At 45.7% G+C, this 19,657-nt stretch overlaps 1 protein-coding gene across 3 annotated transcripts in view; it reads right to left on the bottom strand.

The window, feature by feature from the left end:
• Positions 1-3,965: 3,965 nt before the first annotated feature.
• Positions 3,966-19,657, bottom strand: part of LOC118369049 (spectrin beta chain, erythrocytic-like) — a 98,172-nt gene continuing 82,480 nt past the window's right edge. For all 3 annotated transcript variants that reach the window (XM_052496626.1, XM_052496627.1, XM_052496625.1), the window contains 4 exons: positions 8,901-9,169; positions 8,444-8,617; positions 6,928-6,970; positions 3,966-5,310 (listed from right to left, as the gene is read on the bottom strand). In XM_052496626.1, coding sequence (XP_052352586.1) covers positions 5,104-5,310; positions 6,928-6,970; positions 8,444-8,617; positions 8,901-9,169 — 693 coding nt within the window. In that variant the 3' untranslated portion in view covers positions 3,966-5,103. The remainder of the gene's footprint in view (positions 5,311-6,927; positions 6,971-8,443; positions 8,618-8,900; positions 9,170-19,657) is intronic.

The raw sequence follows: 19,657 nt of genomic DNA, 5'->3' as shown, positions 1-19,657 counted from the left end.
TGTTTTTGTTATTCACCCAATTTCTGTGGGTCTGATGGACCCAGAACATTATTGGGTTTTTAAAATAATACAGCCATAACAATTTACGTAAAAATACTTAAGATATGTCAACATCTAAGTATTATGTTGACTTATATCAATTACAATCAATATAGACCATACAAGCAGCATTTGTGATTTTGAAAACATCAATTATAATCAAGACATGGGTGGAATAAATAGTGTTTATCTTGAACAAATATAAATGAAACAAGGTTTTCATCTCTATTGATGTTTATTGCTTTGAACAGAACAAATTGGAAGGACAAATTTTACATACAGTATTTTATGGAAATGATAAATGAGCCCCATCGAACACAAATTAAGACCAATCTACACACCAAGAGGGATAGAGTTCTACTGTGTGTGGTGCAAATGTATTTCTTGCACTTGATGTATGTGTTCTGTGTCTTCCTGTCCTTCTTGGGTCCACACACATCACATCACTTCTTCTTGTTGCTCCCGGCTGCAATCTATAATAATGGAAACATTTAGTTCAGGAATTTTACTAACACCTCACTCACTCACATATATAGTTACAGCAGACCAAGATAGGAGAGTCAGACACACACATGCAACAACATCACTCACACTTCTGGTATTGGAGTTGTTGGAACTGTGGGTTGGGCGGATGGGCACCAGCATCCTCCTCCTGAATCCTCCTCACGATGGCTGCAGAAGCTGGGGTTCTTGGGATATGTTTCCTCCTCTGGATTTGAGGTCTTACCAATGCCTTGCCAAGCTTCCCGCGAAAGAGTCATCTCCTCTGGAGCTTCCCTCTGTTCCAATCTGGGTACAACGCCATCCAGATGACAAACAAGGTGTATATTGAGATGTCCAAGATGTTGGAAAATATCAAAAGTGGCCAGGGTTCTTACTTAGCAGCTGTAGTCAGTCACCAGCTTGTCTAAATTGTCCACCCCTCCTTTGTGGCATTGTAATCCATTATGATTTGTTTTTTGATGTTCCTGGCCACAGATTCTCCCATCCATATGCAGCGTACTCAAGTTTTTGCATGTGATGTGGCCACTGAGTCCCTGTGTCATGTCCAGGACATCCCGCATCCCTTGGTTCTTCTCAGGGTTCCTCCATCCCTTGGTTCTTCTTAGGTCTCCTCCATCCCTTGGTTCTTCTTAGGTCTCCTCCATCCCTTGGTTCTTCTCAGGTCTCCTCCATCCCTTGGTTCTTCTTAGGTCTCCTCCATCCCTTGGTTCTTCTTAGGTCTCCTCCATCCCTTGGTTCTTCTCAGGTCTCCTCCATCCCTTGGTTCTTCTCAGGTCTCCTCCATCCCTTGGTTCTTCTCAGGTCTCCTCCATCCCTTGGTTCTTCTTCAGGTCTCCTCCATCCCTTGGTTCTTCTTAGGTCTCCTCCATCCCTTGGTTCTTCTTAGGTCTCCTCCATCCCTTGGTTCTTCTCAGGTCTCCTCCATCCCTTGGTTCTTCTTAGGTCTCCTCCATCCCTTGGTTCTTCTTAGGTCTCCTCCATCCCTTGGTTCTTCTCAGGTCTCCTCCATCCCTTGGTTCTTCTCAAGGCTCCTCCTTCCCTTGGTTCTTCTCAGGGCTCCTCCATCCCTTGGTTCTTTCAGGGCTCCTCCATCCCTTGGTTCTTCTCAGGGCTCCTCCATCCCTTGGTTCTTCTCAGGGCTCCTCCATCCCTTGGTTCTTCTCAGGGCTCCTCCATCCCTTGGTTCTTCTCAGGGCTCCTCCATCCCTTGGTTCTTCTCAGGGCTCCTCCATCCCTTGGTTCTTCTCAGGGCTCCTCCATCCCTTGGTTCTTCTCAGGGCTCCTCCATCCCTTGGTTCTTCTCAGGGCTCCTCCATCCCTTGGTTCTTCTCAGGGCTCCTCCATCCCTTGGTTCTTCTCAGGGCTCCTCCATCCCTTGGTTCTTCTCAGGGCTCCTCCATCCCTTGGTTCTTCTCAGGGCTCCTCCATCCCTTGGTTCTTCTCAGGGCTCCTCCATCCCTTGGTTCTTCTCAGGGCTCCTCCATCCCTTGGTTCTTCTCAGGGCTCCTCCATCCCTTGGTTCTTCTCAGGGCTCCTCCATCCCTTGGTTCTTCTCAGGGCTCCTCCATCCCTTGGTTCTTCTCAGGGCTCCTCCATCCCTTGGTTCTTCTCAGGGCTCCTCCATCCCTTGGTTCTTCTCAGGGCTCCTCCATCCCTTGGTTCTTCTCAGGGCTCCTCCATCCCTTGGTTCTTCTCAGGGCTCCTCCATCCCTTGGTTCTTCTCAGGGCTCATCCATCCCTTGGTTCTTCTCAGGGCTCCTCCATCCCTTGGTTCTTCTCAGGGCTCCTCCATCTGGCTTCTCTGTATACACTTGCAACTTTCACACATATGATGACGCAGCATCACAGCAGCCCAGATCTAGTTTCCATATTTTGCGGGTTTAGACGGTATGTACTGCACCTAAATGGCATAAGCTGCTCATCAACAGTAACGCTGGGCCCAGGGTTGTGAAACGGGGGAAGGCGGTTCACCCACTTGTCCCACACTGACCTGATAGCAGCTAGCTTGTCTCTCTGCACTGACCTGATTGCAGCTAGCTCGTCTCTCTGCACTGACCTGATTGCAGCTAGCTCGTCTCTCTGCACTGACCTGATTGCAGCTAGCTCGTCTCTCTGCACTGACCTGATTGCAGCTAGCTCGTCTCTCTGCACTGACCTGATTGCAGCTAGCTCGTCTCTCTGCACTGACCTGATTGCAGCTAGCTCGTCTCTCTGCACTGACCTGATTGCAGCTAGCTCGTCTCTCTGCACTGACCTGATTGCAGCTAGCTTGTCTCTCTGCACTGACCTGATAACAGCTAGCTTGTCTCTCTGCACTGACCTGATAGCAGCTAGCGTGTCTCTCTGCACTGACCTGATAGCAGCTAGCTTGTCTCTCTGCACTGACCTGATTGCAGCTAGCTCGTCTCTCTGCACTGACCTGATAGCAGCTAGCTCGTCTCTCTGCACTGACCTGATAGCAGCTAGCTCGTCTCTCTGCACTGACCTGATAGCAGCTAGCTTGTCTCTCTGCACTGACCTGATAGCAGCTAGCTTGTCTCTCTGCACTGACCTGATAGCAGCTAGCTTGTCTCTCTGCACTGACCTGATTGCAGCTAGCTTGTCTCTCTGCACTGACCTGATAGCAGCTAGCTTGTCTCTCTGCACTGACCTGATTGCAGCTAGCTTGTCTCTCTGCACTGACCTGATAGCAGCTAGCTTGTCTCTCTGCACTGACCTGATAGCAGCTAGCTTGTCTCTCTGCACTGACCTGATAGCAGCTAGCTTGTCTCTCTGCACTGACCTGATAGCAGCTAGCTTGTCTCTCTGCACTGACCTGATTGCAGCTAGCTTGTCTCTCTGCACTGACCTGATTGCAGCTAGCTCGTCTCTCTGCACTGACCTGATTGCAGCTAGCTCGTCTCTCTGCACTGACCTGATTGCAGCTAGCTCGTCTCTCTGCACTGACCTGATTGCAGTTAGCTCGTCTCTCTGCACTGACCTGATTGCAGCTAGCTCGTCTCTCTGCACTGACCTGATTGCAGCTAGCTTGTCTCTGCCGCCGAGCTGGTCTGGTGTCTCGGTTATTGAAGCGGATACTCCTGGAAATAATGTGGACATTTTCCAGAGACATTGTTGCAAGGAAAAGTTCTCTGCCAGTTTCTGCATTCCACAGGGATTCTGTGGATTCCCCGTTGGATCTGAAAACACCAGCAAGGATAAGAACCTCAAAGTATGCATGTAAATTAGTTTGGTCCATCTCCTTCCATCTCTCTCCCAATTCATACCTCCCCTCCAAGTTAGTGCAGTCCAGAATGGATGGTGTCTGGGATGAACAGTTCAAAAGAAGACTATGTCCTGCACATGAGTAACCACCATCCTTATTACATTGGCAGCCAATGCAGTTACATTTTTACTTCTTTTCACCTACACACACACACACACACTTTTCCATACTTTTATTACCCTCGGGTCCTGTGGACCCAAACACCACATATATAATATACATGTGTACGGGGCTGCACAGTGTGCACTCAATGGAAATGTGTTATTTTATATGTTCTTCACCGAGAATTAACCAAGGCCAATGAGTTTCAGGTTGAAAAAATTATGTCTTTGAGTAAACATTGAAAAGGGGTCCCACAGACCCGAACACCACACAAAAAAATAAACAAAAAACATGATTCATGCATTTTTTTTTAATATACTGTATATGAACAGATATAAAATTTGAGATTCGATAAACAAGTGTTAGGTATGAGCTATTTCAAGTTCTCAGAGATGGCCATTGTTCTGGTAAAAGTCATGTTTGAAAGTGATTGCGTTATGTTTAAGGTAATAGCAGGTCGGTCAATAACAAGATAACATAATCATCTTTCAATTGTGTTACTTTCATTATCTCAGTTAAAACAGTCTATAACTGCCCATTTCAGCAGCATTATTTTGCCTTCACAGTGCATAGGACAATTAGTTTGCATACTTGCAGTTGTACTTGCTGTGCATGCAGGTACTGTACTGAACAGCACTGTACAATGTCTCAATCTCTTTCAGGCAACACTAGGCCTATCAATTCATTAGTTAAAACAGAATTTACAAAGCTCTTTTAAAAAGCCTATCCACCCAATCCTGATGATTCTATGATATAAGAGCACCAAATTCAAACCACAGTATAACAATTCACAACCATTTTATAGGAATATAAGGCAGATGAATCAACAAAAGTACTCTTACGAGTCATACTGTTTTGTAATACAAATCATACAAGCATGCTTTTATCTAAAGCAAAGTTGGGAAACAATTGTAAAAGGAAAATAATGAATTTTACAAACATTCTTTGGTTAAGTGTGAAAAGAGCATTCCTGTGCTTTTATTGAGCTATTTGAATTTAGCATATTTTGTCAAAAAGAGAAAAATGTTGTTACTCTAGCTTTAATACAGGCAGCAGAGGTTTAAATCTAAACTACAATATCTCATCTATTTCAAAGTAAAAAAAAGAACATCTTTATAAGATCAAATTCATTCTGATTGTACAGTAAAACTTCTTCTGCCCCAAGACCTGCAATATAGTCAGTCTGTCCATCCTCACTTTTTATTGGCAAACCGACTGAAGCCCTTCTTCTCCTTGTCTTTCTTGTCTTTCGCTGGCTCTGGTGTGGTGAGGGTGATAGAAGAGGAAGGAGGGGGCAGGCTGCGGGCCCGGACCCCTGCAGACCCTGAGGGTTCCGCCTCTTCCTGTGCCAGGGGCTTCACTGCTTTCTCTATGGCCTGGGTCCAACGCCCCAGTTCCTCCTGAAATAACCATACATTTACGTTGAATATATTTCAATGAATTTGGGTGTTGGGGTTAAGGTCCCCCCAATATTAACATTCGTAATAAATGTACAGATGTAATGCATTTACACACTCTTCCATGATTCCATTGCAGAAAGTGCCGGACGCTTATATTTCAAATGGTCCAACAGCTCTGAGATCTGTACTTTGATGACTTGTTGATTAACGGATATATTATGGAGAACTGTGTGAAGTCTGATATTTTGCCACAGTGGTCTATCGATTGGTCGGACCAGATCCTGTGTCAGTGATTGGGTTGGGGATCTGGGTCAGTGGTTGGGGATCTGGGTCAGTGGTTGGGGATCTGGGTCAGTGGATGGGGATCTGGGTCAGTGGATGGGGATCTGGGTCAGTGGTTGGGGATCTGGGTCAGTGATTGGGTTGGGGATCTGGGTCAGTGGATGGGGATCTGGGTCAGTGGTTGGGGATCTGGGTCAGTGGATGGGGATCTGGGTCAGTGGATGGGGATCTGGGTCAGTGGTTGGGGATCTGGGTCAGTGATTGGGTTGGGGATCTGGGTCAGTGGATGGGGATCTGGGTCAGTGGTTGGGGATCTGGGTCAGTGGTTGGGGATCTGGGTCAGTGGATGGGGATCTGGGTCAGTGGTTGGGGATCTGGGTCAGTGATTGGGTTGGGGATCTGGGTCAGTGGATGGGGATCTGGGTCAGTGGTTGGGGATCTGGGTCAGTGGTTGGGGATCTGGGTCAGTGGATGGGGATCTGGGTCAGTGATTGGGTTGGGGATCTGGGTCAGTGGATGGGGATCTGGGTCAGTGGTTGGGGATCTGGGTCAGTGGTTGGGGATCTGGGTCAGTGGTTGGGGATCTGGGTCAGTGGATGGGGATCTGGGTCAGTGGTTGGGGATCTGGGTCAGTGATTGGGTTGGGGATCTGGGTCAGTGATTGGGTTGGGGATCTGGGTCAGTGGTTGGGTTGGGGATCTGGGTCAGTGGTTGGGGATCTGGGTCAGTGGTTGGGGATCTGGGTCAGTGGTTGGGGATCTGGGTCAGTGGATGGGGATCTGGGTCAGTGATTGTGTTGGGGATCTGGGTCAGTGATTGGGTTGGGGATCTGGGTCAGTGATTGGTTGGGGATCTGGGTCAGTGATTGGGTTGGGGATCTGGGTCAGTGGTTGGGGATCTGGGTCAGTGGATGGGGATCTGGGTCAGTGATTGTGTTGGGGATCTGGGTCAGTGATTGGGTTGGGGATCTGGGTCAGTGATTGGGTTGGGGATCTGGGTCAGTGATTGGGGATCTGGGTCAGTGGTTGGGGATCTGGGTCAAGCTGCCGTGTCTTTACACAGCCTATTATTACCAGATAGGATACAGAATGTGTTTGATATTATATTGTAGAATAATGTAATATTGTATACAGTATGGATATTTTAAATGCATTACAGTGTTGTACTGTGGTGTGATTGTTAAACGTAAGTTTGGATATTTCATGTGTGTTAATGATTATATTCCAAAGTGCATTACTGCTGTAACCCTGTAATAAGAACCCATGACATTCTTGTGTGACAAAACCAGATAAATAAAATACATATCATAAAAAAAGAAGTGCGTGAAGAACCCACCTCGTCTTTACACTGGAACAGGTACTCACTACCATCACCCAGCCTAGACAGCAAGAGGGAAAACAATTCAGTTTAAACCAAACACGTGGTAAGAGAGTGTGAACTAAAATCAGCAAAAAAAAGAAACATCCTCTCACTGTCAACTGCGTTTATTTTCATGTAAAATATTTGTATGAACATAACAAGATTCAACAACAGAGACAAACGGAACAAGTTCCACAGACATGTGATTAACAGAAATGGAATAATGTGTCCCTGAACAAAGAGGGGGAGGTCAAAATCAAAAGTAACAGTCAGTATCTGGTGTGGCCACCAGCTGCATTAAGTGCTTCAGTGCATCTCCTCCTCATTGACTTCACCAGATTTGCCAGTTCTTGCTGTTAGATGTTACCCCGCTCTTCCACCAAGGCACCTGCACATTCCCAGACATTTCGTAGGTCCCAGACTTAGGTCCCAGACGTTCTCAATGGGATTGAGATCCGGGCTCTTCGCTGGCCATGGCAGAACATTGACAGTCCTGTATTGCAGGAAATAACGCACAGAACAAGCAGTATGGCTGGTGGCATTGTCATGCCGGAGGGTCAGGTCAGGATGAGCCTGCAGGAAGGGTACCACATGAGGGAGGAGGATGTCTTCCCTGTAACGCACAGCATTGAGATTGCCTGCAATGACAAGCTCAGTCCGATGATGCTGTGACACACCGCCCCAGACCATGACGGACCCTCCACCTCCAAATCCATCCTGCTCCAGAGTACGGGCCTCGGTGTAACGCTCATTACTTCGATGATAAACGCAAGTCTGACCATATCCCCTGGTGAGACAAAACCGCAACACTTCAGTGAAGAACACTTTTTGCCAGTCCTGTCTGGTCCAGCGACGGTGGGTTTGTGCCCATAGGCAACATTGTTGCCGGTGATGTCTGGTGAGGACCTGCCTTGCAACAGCCTTACAAGCCCTCAGTCCAGCCTCTCTCAGCCTATTGCGGACAGTCTGAGCACTGATGGAGGGATTGTGCGTTCCTTGTATAACTTGGGCAGTTGTTGTTGCCATCCTGTACCTGTCCCACAGGTGTGATGTTCGGATACACTGCGAGGACGATCAGCTGTCCGTCATGTCTCCCTGTAGCACTGTCTTAGACGTCTCTCAGTACGGACATTGCAATGTATTGCCCTGGCCACATCTGCAGTCATGCCTCCTTGCAGCATGCCTAAGGCACATTCACGCAGATGAACAGGGACCCTGGGCATCTTTATTTTGGTGTTTTTCAGAGTCAGTAGAAAGGCCTCTTTAGTGTCCTACGTTTTCATAACTGTGACCTTAATTGTCTACCGTCTGTAAGCTGTTAGTGTCTTAACGACTGTTCCACAGGTGCATGTTCATGGGAAACAGTGTTTAAACCCTCTACAGTGAAGATCTGTGAAGTCCTTTGGATTTTTACAAATGATCTTTGAAAGCCAGGGTCCTGAAAAAGGGACATTTCTTTTTTTGCGTACACTAAAACACTAACGTTCCTCACCTCAGTATGAATACATGCTTCTTCTTCTTGTAGTTGTTCAGGACTTCCCATTTGGCGTTGCCGAGCGACAGAGGGTCCTCTCCGTGGTAGGTGGAGCCATGGCCGAAGCTCTTGGCGTCCTTATAGACAGACAGCTGACCAGGCTTCAGCACACAGTACAGGTTGTTCCAGGACCTGTGAGAGGACAGGAGCACAGACATATTTTGATGGAAAACACCTTAAGCAGATACATACGCAACCCAAGCTTACCCAAAACTATTTGAATTATTTGGAGGTAGTATCATGAGCTATCCTTTACATCCTACCTACTGTAATTGGAGGGAGTACCTACTTTCATTACCCCAAACTATACAAAATACCTGGCAAAATGTGCAGCCTTAATTCTACGCAAATCAACCATTTTAAGCCTAACCATAGCAACAATAACCGTGCTCTTTAAGGCTGTGAGTGTCTCTACCTGTTGGAAGCCTTCTTCCCAGCAGCCTCTAGATCGTGTTTCCGTCCCAGCATGCCCTCCTGCAGCACAGCCTTAGGGCTGAGAGGGTCAGCAGGTAGGGTGGCGGCCCGGGGCTCCCCATCCCTGGGGGTCTGTCCTGACACAGAGGCATCCAGCAGCTCCAGAGAGCTAGCATCCTGCATCTCAGAGACCATGGGCACCGTAGAGTCACCCGCTGTTCCCTCCAACTGACCCAAACTGGGCTCCACCTCCACTGCTCCAGAGGCAGACTGGGGAAGAGAATTGAGTATGATATATTTACAATCAATTTTAACGTACATATAGGAAAGAGAAATAGGCCTGGATTCAATCAGATTTAGCGGTAATCAGCATTAATCAGCATTGGCCGACATTCCGCATACCAGATGTTTTGGAGGTGTAACTGCTGTATGAGCTGACCAATCGGTGAGCGGCTGCTCTTGTGTGTCACAAACCACTCCCTTTCTTTACTATCCCTACTGCGTTAGAAATTCAGAAATGCCACTAGAAAGTGTTGGCTCTATGTTTGAAATGACCCCTTTCCGTAAACCTTTACTATAAAGATCTTTGTAAAGGGTTTATAAAGGGTTTGTAATTACATTATTAATGGTTATTTAATCATTTGTAAATGAATTATAAACCATTAATAAATGGGTTATAACGAATTGGTCAAAATAGTGCAATAGCCAGTCAGTGCTTGCCAAAATAGTGAGCCACTATTTACCTCCAGCTATTAACCCTTTATAAATGCCCTTACAAATGTGTATTATAGTGAACCCTTATTTATCATGATGCAAACTTATTTGAAATGGTTATACAGTTCAAAAATATATATTTTCTCACTTTTGGTTGTGATGCATTGTTGCCCTGACCCAGGAAGAGACATTATTGGTTTTCAGACTAATGGTCAACTCAAATGATGTGTTTTGCTTTGTCTTGTTTTGATGTCGTTTGAAACAAAATATTATTTAAGGCAAGTCAGTAAAAAACGAATTCTTAGTTACAATGAAGGCCTTCCAAAAGGCTGCGTTCAAAAATAAAAAATATAGGACAAAAACACACATTATGACAAGAGAGACACCACAACACTACAAAAAGAGAGACCGAAGACAAAATCACAGCATGGCAGCAACACATGATGACAACACAGCATGGTAGCAAGACCACATGACAACACAGCATGGTAGCAAGACCACATGACAACACAGCATGGTAGCAAGACCACATGACAACACAGCATGGCAGCAAGACCACATGACAACACAGCATGGCAGCAACACATGACAACACAGCATGGCAGCAACACATGACAACACAGCATGGCAGCAACACATGACAACACAGCATGGCAGCAACACATGATGACAACACAGCATGGTAGCAAGACCACATGACAACACAGCATGGTAGCAAGACCACATGACAACACAGCATGGCAGCAAGACCACATGACAACACAGCATGGCAGCAACACATGACAACACAGCATGGCAGCAACACATGACAACACAGCATGGCAGCAACACATGACAACACAGCATGGCAGCAACACATGACAACACAGCATGGCAGCAACACATGACAACACAGCATGGTAGCAAGACCACATGACAACACAGCATGGTAGCAAGACCACATGACAACACAGCATGGCAGCAACACCACATGACAACACAGCATGGCAGCAACACATGACAACACAGCATGGCAGCAACACATGACAACACAGCATGGTAGCAAGACCACATGACAACAGAGCATGGTAGCAAGACCACATGACAACACAGCATGGTAGCAAGACCACATGACAACACAGCATGGTAGCAAGACCACATGACAACACAGCATGGTAGCAAGACCACATGACAACACAGCATGGTAGCAAGACCACATGACAACACAGCATGGTAGCAAGACCACATGACAACACAGCATGGTAGCAAGACCACATGACAACACAGCATGGTAGCAAGACCACATGACAACACAGCATGGTAGCAAGACCACATGACAACACAGCTTGGTACCAAGACCACATGACAACACAGCTTGGTAGCAAGACCACATGACAACACAGCATGGTAGCAAGACCAAATGACAACAACATGGAAGCAACACCACATGACAACAACATGGAAGCAACACAACATGGCAGCAGCACAACATGGTAGCAGCACAAAACATTATTGGGCACAGACAACACAAAAGCAAGAAGTTAGAGACAACATTACATGAAGCGAAGCAGCCACAACTGTCAGTAAGAGTGTCCATGCTAGCTGCAGCGAACTGAAAAGAGGAGCGACCCAGGGATATGTGCGCTTTGGGGACCGTTAACAGAATGTGACTGGCAGAACGGGTGTTGTATGTGGAGGATGAGTGCTGCAGTATGTATCTCAGATAGGGTGGAGTGAGGTCTAAGAGGTTTTTATAAATAAGCATCAACCAGTGGGTCTTGCGACAGGTAAACAGAGATGTCCAGTTTACAGAGGAGTATAGAGTTCAGTGATGTGTCCTTGCAAAGACGGGCATATATTGGTAGATGGGAGGACATTTTAAAAAGCAGACATTGAATATCCCTTTGAGCATAGTGAAGTTACTAATTACACTTTGTATTGTGCACCAACCCCCAGTCACTACAAAGATACAGACATCCTTCCTAACTCAGTTGCCGGAGAGGAAGGAAACCGCTCAGGGATTTCACCATGAAGCAAATGGTGACCTTAAAACAGTTAGAGTTTAATGGCTGTGATAGGAGAAAACTCAGGATGGATCTACAACATTATAGTTACTCCACAATACTAACCTAAATGACAGAGTGAAAAGAAATACATATATTTGCAATAAGGCACTAAAGTAAAACTGCAAAAAATGTGGCAAAGTAATTAACTTTATGTCCTGAATGCAACGTGTTATGTTTGGGGCAAATCCAACAAAACACATCACGGAGTACCACGCTGCATGGTGGTGGCTGCATGATGTTATGGGTATGCTTGTCATAGGACAAAAAGAAAACGAATAGCACTTAGCACAGGAAAAATCAGAGGAAAACTAGTTTGTGTAGCTGTGTAGGGTTAAAAAATAATAATAATTTGCAAATATTGTAAAATCCAGGTGTGAACTTAGACTGTAACACAACAAAATGTGGAATAAGTCAAGGGGTGTGAATACCAAGTCTAAGTCATTAATAAATGGTCAGTAGGCTTTCACTTTCTTTAAATGTATCTTTTCAGCAGTTAGCAATGTTGGTAACTCATTTGTTAATAGCCAGTGGATTGCCACTTTAAAATAAGGTATTGTTTTAGCAGTTATAAATGTTGATAACTCAGTTCTAAATGTTTTGTCTGTCACTTTAAAAATATGGTACAGTATACTTTTAGCAGTTATACATGTGGGTAAATCATTTATAGATGATTTGAGAGTTCAGTCAGAGCTTAGATATACTTATAGGCATTAATGGGTCCTTAACCTCTCTGGGATCGTTCGGGATGCTAGCGTCCCACCTCGCCAACAGCCAGTGAAAGTGCAGGACTCCAAATTCAAAACAACATAAATCTCATAAATAAAATTCCTCAACCATACAAGTATTTTAAACCATTTTAAAGATACACTTCTCGTTAATCCAACCACAGTGTCCGATTTCAAAAAAGCTTTTCGGCGAAAGCAGAACATATCCTTATGTTAGGTCAGCAACTAGTCACAGAAAGCATTCAGCCATTTTCCAACCAAAGAGAGGTGTCACAAAAAGCAGAAATATAGATAAAATTAATCACTAACCTTTGATGATCTTCATCAGATGACACTCCCAGGACCCAATGTTACACAATACATGTATGTTTTGTTCGATGAAGTTCATATTTATATCCAAAAATCTCAGTTTACATTGGCGCCATGTTCAGAAATGCCTCCAAAACATCCGGAGAAATTGCAAAGAGCCACATCAAATAACAGAAATACTTATCATAAACTTTGTTGAAAGATACATGTTTTACATAGAATTAAAGATAAACTTGTTCTTAATGCAACCGCTGTGTCAGATTTCAAAAAAGCTTTTCGGCAAAAGCACAATATTCAATAATCTGAGAACAGTGTTCAGCCACAAAGCAAGCCATACAGTTTCCCGCCAAGTTGTGGAGTCAGCAAAAGTCATAAATAGCATTATAAATCTTCCCTTACCTTTTCTGATCTTCATCGGAATGCACTCCCAGGACTCCCACAAGAATTGTTTCTTTTGTTCGATTACGTCCATATTTATGTCCAAATACCTCCGTTTTGTTTGCGAGTTTCGTTCACTATTCCAAAGGCACAATGCAAGAGCGCAAAATCCAGACGAAAAGTCAAAAGAGTTCCATTACAGTTTGTAGAAACATGTCAAACGATGTTTACAGTCAACCTTGGGGTCTTTTTATAATAAATCTTCAATAATATTCCAACCGGACAATAGAGTATCATTAGAGGAAAAAGAAGGAACGGCGCGCCCGTGTGACCGCGCAGTAAACAACTGATTGGCCACAGCCTAGTCCACTTGTTGAAACAGCTCTTATTCGACACCCTTCCACAATAAAAGCCTCAAACAACTTTCTAAAGACTGTTGACATCTGCTGGAAGCCTTGGGAAGTGCAATCTGGCCCCATAGACACAGCATATTGGATAGGCAATCATTTAAATGAAACAACAAACCTCAGATTTCCCACTTCCTGGTTGGATTTGTCTCAGGTTTTCGCCTGCCATATCAGTTCTGTTATACTCACAGACATCATTCAAACAGTTTTAGAAACTTTGGAGTGTTTTCTATCCAATACTACTAATAATATGCATATATTAGCATCTGGGACAGAGTAGCAGGCAGTTTACCTTATTCATCCAAGCTACTCAATACTGCCCCCCTGTCACCAAGAAGTTAAATCCTCAAAAAGTTATACATCTGCACTATTGAGAGCATCCTGACTGGTTGCATCACCACCTGGTATGGCAACTTCAATGTGCTACAGAGGGTAGTGCATTCGGCACAGTACGTCACTGGGGCCAATCTTCCTGCCATCCAGGACCTCTATACCAGGCGGTGTCAGAGGAAGGCCCTAAAAATTGTCAAAGACTCCAGCCACCCAGGGCCTCTCAAGTGGCGCAGTAGTCTAATGCATCGCAGTGCCACTAGAGATTCTGGCTTTGAGTCCACGGGAGACCCATGGTGCGGCGCACAATTTGTCCAGCGTCGTCCGGGTAAGGGGAGGGTTTGGCCGGCAGGGATGTCCTTGTCCCATCGCACACTAGCGACTCCTGTGGTGGGCCAGGAGCTGTGAACGCTGACACGGTCGCCAGGTGTACGGTGTTTACTCTGAGACATTGGTGTGGCTGGCTTCTGGGTTAAGTGGGCATTATGTCAAGAAGCAGTGCGGCTTTGTTTGGGTTGTGTTTTGGAGGACGCATGTCTCTCGACCTTCGCCTCTCCCTCAACCGTACGGGAGTTGCAGCGATGAGACAATACTGTAACCACCAATTGGATACCATGAAATTGGGGAGAAAAAGGGGTAAAAGTTTTTTTTTTTAATTAAGACTCCAGCCACCCAAGTCATAGACTGTTCTCCCTGCTACCGCACGGCAAGTCTAGGTCTAAAAGGCTCCTTAACAACTTCTACCCCCAAGCCATAATACTGCTGAACAGCTTCTACCCCCAAGCCATAAGACTGCTGAACAGCTTCTACCCCCAAGCTATTAGACTGCTGAACAGCTTCTACTCTCAAGCCATTAGACTGCTGAACAGCTTCTACCCCCAAGCCATAATACTGCTGAACAGCTTCCACCCCCAAGCCATCAGACTGCTGAACAGCTTCTACCCCCAAAGCCATAAGACTGCTGAACAGCTTCTACCCCCAAGCCATAAGACTGCTGAACAGCTTCTACCCCCAAGCTATAAGACTGCTGAACAGCTTCTACCCCAAGCCATAAGACTGCTGAACAGCTTCTACCCCCAAGCCATAAGACTGCTGAACAGCTTCTACCCCCAAGCCATAAGACTGCTGAACAGCTTCTACCCCCAAGCTATAAGACTGCTGAACAGCTTCTACCCCAAGCCATAAGACTGCTGAACAGCTTCTACCCCCAAGCCATAAGACTGCTGAACAGCTTCTACCACAAGCCACAAGACTGCTGAACAGCTTCTACCCCCAAGCCATAATACTGCTGAACAGCTTCTACCCCCAAAGCCATAAGACTGCTGAACAGCTTCTACCCCCAAGCTGTTAGACTGCTGAACAGCTTCTACCCCCAAGCCATAATACTGCTGAACAGCTTCTACCCCCAAGCCATCAGACTGCTGAACAGCTTCTACCCCCAAGCCATAAGACTGCTGAACAGCTTCTACCCCCAAGCCAAGCCATAATACTGCTGAACAGCTTCTACCCCCAAGCCATAAGACTGCTGAACAGCTTCTACCCCCAAGCCATAAGACTGCTGAACAGCTTCTACCCCCAAACCATCAGACTACTGAACAGCTTCTACCCCCAAGCTATTAGACTGCTGAACAGCTTCTACCCCCAAGCCATCAGACTGCTGAACAGCTTCTACCCCCAAGCCATAATACTGCTGAACAGCTTCTAACCCCAAGCCATAAGACTGCTGAACAGCTTCTAACCCCAAGCCATCAGACTGCTGAACAGCTTCTACCCCCAAGCTATAAGACTGCTGAACAGCTTCTACCCCAAGCCACAAGACTGCTGAACAGCTTCTACCCCCAAGCCACAAGACTGCTGAACAGCTTCTACCCCCAAGCCACAAGACTGCTGAACAGCTTCTACCCCCAAGCCACAAGACTGCTGAACAGCTTCTACCCCCAAGCCATAATACTGCTGAACAGCTTCTACCCCCAAAGCCATAAGACTGCTGAACAGCTTCTACACCCAAGCTGTTAGACTGCTGAACAGCTTCTACCCCCAAGCCATAATACTGCTGAACAGCTTCTACCCCCAAGCCATCAGACTGCTGAACAGCTTCTACCCCCAAGCCATAAGACTGCTGAACAGCTTCTACCCCAAGCCATAAGACTGCTGAACAGCTTCTACCCCCAAAGCCATAAGACTGCTGAACAGCTTCTACCCCAAACCATCAGACTGCTGAACAGCTTCTACCCCCAAGCTATTAGACTGCTGAACAGCTTCTACCCCAAGCCATAAGACTGCTGAACAGCTTCTACCCCCAAACCATCAGACTGCTGAACAGCTTCTACCCCCAAGCCATAATACTGCTGAACAGCTTCTACCCCCAAGCCATAATACTGCTGAACAGCTTCTACCCCCAAGCCATCAGACTGCTGAACAGCTTCTACCCCCAAGCCACAAGACTGCTGAACAGCTTCTACCCCCAAGCCACAAGACTGCTGAACAGCTTCTACCCCCAAGCCATAATACTGCTGAACAGCTTCTACCCCAAAGCCATAAGACTGCTGAACAGCTTCTACCCCCAAGCTGTTAGACTGCTGAACAGCTTCTACCCCCAAGCCATAATACTGCTGAACAGCTTCTACCCCCAAGCCATCAGACTGCTGAACAGCTTCTACCCCCAAGCCATAAGACTGCTGAACAGCTTCTACCCCCAAGCCATAATACTGCTGAACAGCTTCTACCCCAAGCCATAAGACTGCTGAACAGCTTCTACCCCCAAAGCCATAAGACTGCTGAACAGCTTCTACCCCAAACCATCAGACTGCTGAACAGCTTCTACCCCCAAGCTATTAGACTGCTGAACAGCTTCTACCCCCAAGCCATAAGACTGCTGAACAGCTTCTACCCCCAAACCATCAGACTGCTGAACAGCTTCTACCCCCAAGCCATAATACTGCTGAACAGCTTCTACCCCCAAGCCATAATACTGCTGAACAGCTTCTACCCCCAAGCCATCAGACTGCTGAACAGCTTCTACCCCCAAGCCATAATACTGCTGAACAGCTTCTAACCCCAAGCCATAAGACTGCTGAACAGCTTCTACCCCCAAGCCATAAGACTGCTGAACAGCTTCTACCCTCAAGCCATCAGACTGCTGAACAGCTTCTACCCCCAAGCTATAAGACTGCTGAACAGCTTCTACCCCAAGCCACAAGACTGCTGAACAGCTTCTACCCCAAAGCTATAAGACTGCTGAACAGCTTCTACCCCAAGCCATAAGACTGCTGAACAGCTTCTACCCACAAGCCATAAGACTGCTGAACAGCTTCTACCCCCAAGCCATAAGACTGCTGAACATATTTTCTACCCCAAGCTATAAGACTGCTGAACAGCTTCTACCCCCAAGCCATAAGACTGCTGAACAGCTTCTACCCCCAAGCTATAAGACTGCTGAACAGCTTCTACCCCAAGCCATAAGACTGCTGAACAGCTTCTACCCCAAGCCATAAGACTGCTGAACAGCTTCTACCCCAAAGCTATAAGACTGCTGAACAGCTTCTACCCCAAGCCATAAGACTGCTGAACAGCTTCTACCCACAAGCCATAAGACTGCTGAACAGCTTCTACCCCCAAGCCATAAGACTGCTGAACAGCTTCTACCCCCAAGCTATAAGACTGCTGAACAGCTTCTACCCCCAAGCCATAAGACTGCTGAACAGCTTCTACCCCCAAGCTATAAGACTGCTGAACAGCTTCTACCCCAAGCCATAAGACTGCTGAACAGCTTCTACCCCAAGCCATAAGACTGCTGAACAGCTTCTACCCCCAAGCCATAAGACTGCTGAACAGCTTCTACCCCAAGCTATAAGACTGCTGAACAGCTTCTACCCCCAAGCCATAAGACTGCTGAACAGCTTCTACCCCCAAGCCATAAGACTGCTGAACAGCTTCTACCCCCAAGCTATAAGACTGCTGAACAGCTTCTACCCCCAAGCCATAAGACTTCTGAACAGCTTCTACCCCCAAGCCATAAGACTGCTGAACAGTTAATCATATGGCTACCCAGACAATTTACATGAACCCCCTTTTTGTGCTGCTGCTACTCACTGTTTATTATCTATGCACAGTCACTTTACCCCTCCCTACATGTACACATTACCTCAATTACATCAACTAACCCGTATCCCTGCACATTGACCCTTTCAACCCTGTGTATAGCCTCATTATTGTTACTTTCTTTTTAACTTTAGTTTATTTAGCAAATATTTTCTTACTCTGCATGGTTGGTTAGGGGCTTGTAAGTAAGCATTTCACAGTAAGGTGAAATGCATTCAGTGAGTGTGAAAAATACCATTTGATTTGATTTGACTACATAACACGAGAGAAGATTCAACACTTTATTAAACCTGTTCAGTCAATGAATGGTGGGTATGAAGACCAACGCATTAAACGTTGTGTGAGAGGATACCTCTCACAATGGTATTATGGTCACCATTTCACACCAGTGCGTTGATTATACTTGGGCTATCACAATCACAGAGAAGTGATTGTGTTGATATAATCTGGTAAGGGGTAACCTGTTAGGAATGCTGATTGAATAATGCCCTGGATGTACAGTACATTTGGCTAGGGCGTTAGGGTTTCATGTTAGGAATGCTGATTGAATAATGCCCTGGATGTACAGTACATTTGGCTAGGGCGTTAGGGTTTCATGTTAGGAATGGTGATTGAATAATGCCCTGGATGTACAGTACATTTGGCTAGGGCGTTAGGGTTTCATGTACCTCTTCCGTACCAATTCATCACACCCAAACATGAGAAAATAACTTGTTCAACTGTGCAACTATTGAAAATAAGGTTGCAAGATGATACATAAACATTCATCTTATGATCATTTATAAGTGCATTTATAAATGGTTAATAACTGGAGATTATTGGCTCATTACTTGGCAAACACTGACTGGTTATTGCAATGTTTTGACCAATGCCATATAACGTTTTTATTCATGTTTTTCAAATGCATTTACACATGATTTAAAAAAATGGTTAATAATGTAATTATAACCCCTTTATAAATCCTTTATAAATGAACCTTTTTGTAAAGTGTTAGCCTCATTCAGGGGTGGGCAACTCCAGTCCCCGGGGGCCTGATTGGTGTAACAGTTTTGCCCGAGCCACAGCTAACACACCTGACTCCAATAATCAACTAATCATGTTCTTACGTTTAAAATGTAATGAATTTAATCCGCTGTGTTTGCTAGGGATGGCGAAAAAGTCTGTCTAATTTGAGTGGATGAATTTCTAACGTGGCTGCATGGAATTTGTCAGATTATAGTCAGGTGTGGTTTCATTGCATCCAATGGCAGTGTCCGCAATAAGGTAGCACAAAGAGACGCTTGTGGATTTGACAACTCCAATGCAGTTGCACCTCTGACACTGCCAAAACAACAGATGTCATTCTGATTAAATCTAGCCCATGATACCCTTATGTATGCCATTCATGGACAGAGAGAGAAAGATAGGGGAACTCATGGACAGAGAGAGAAAGATAGGGAACTCATGGACAGAGAGAGTAAGATAGGGGAACTCATGGACAGAGAGAGAAAGATAGGGGAACTCATGGACAGAGAGAGAAAGATAGGGGAACTCATGCACAGAGAGAGAAAGATAGGGGAACTCATGGACAGAGAGAGAAAGATAGGGGAACTCATGCACAGAGAGAGAAAGATAGGGGAACTCATGGACAGAGAGAGAAAGATAGGGGAACTCATGCACAGAGAGAGAAAGATAGGGGAACTCATGGACAGAGAGAGAAAGATAGGGGAACTCATGGACAGAGAGAGAAAGATAGGGGAACTCATGGAC

This window comes from Oncorhynchus keta, chromosome 35, assembly GCF_023373465.1.
Source record: "Oncorhynchus keta strain PuntledgeMale-10-30-2019 chromosome 35, Oket_V2, whole genome shotgun sequence".
In the NCBI taxonomy this organism is placed as follows: Eukaryota; Metazoa; Chordata; class Actinopteri; order Salmoniformes; family Salmonidae; genus Oncorhynchus; species Oncorhynchus keta.
Note: the sequence above shows the minus strand (reverse complement) of the source record. Positions and strands in the feature narration are given on the sequence as shown.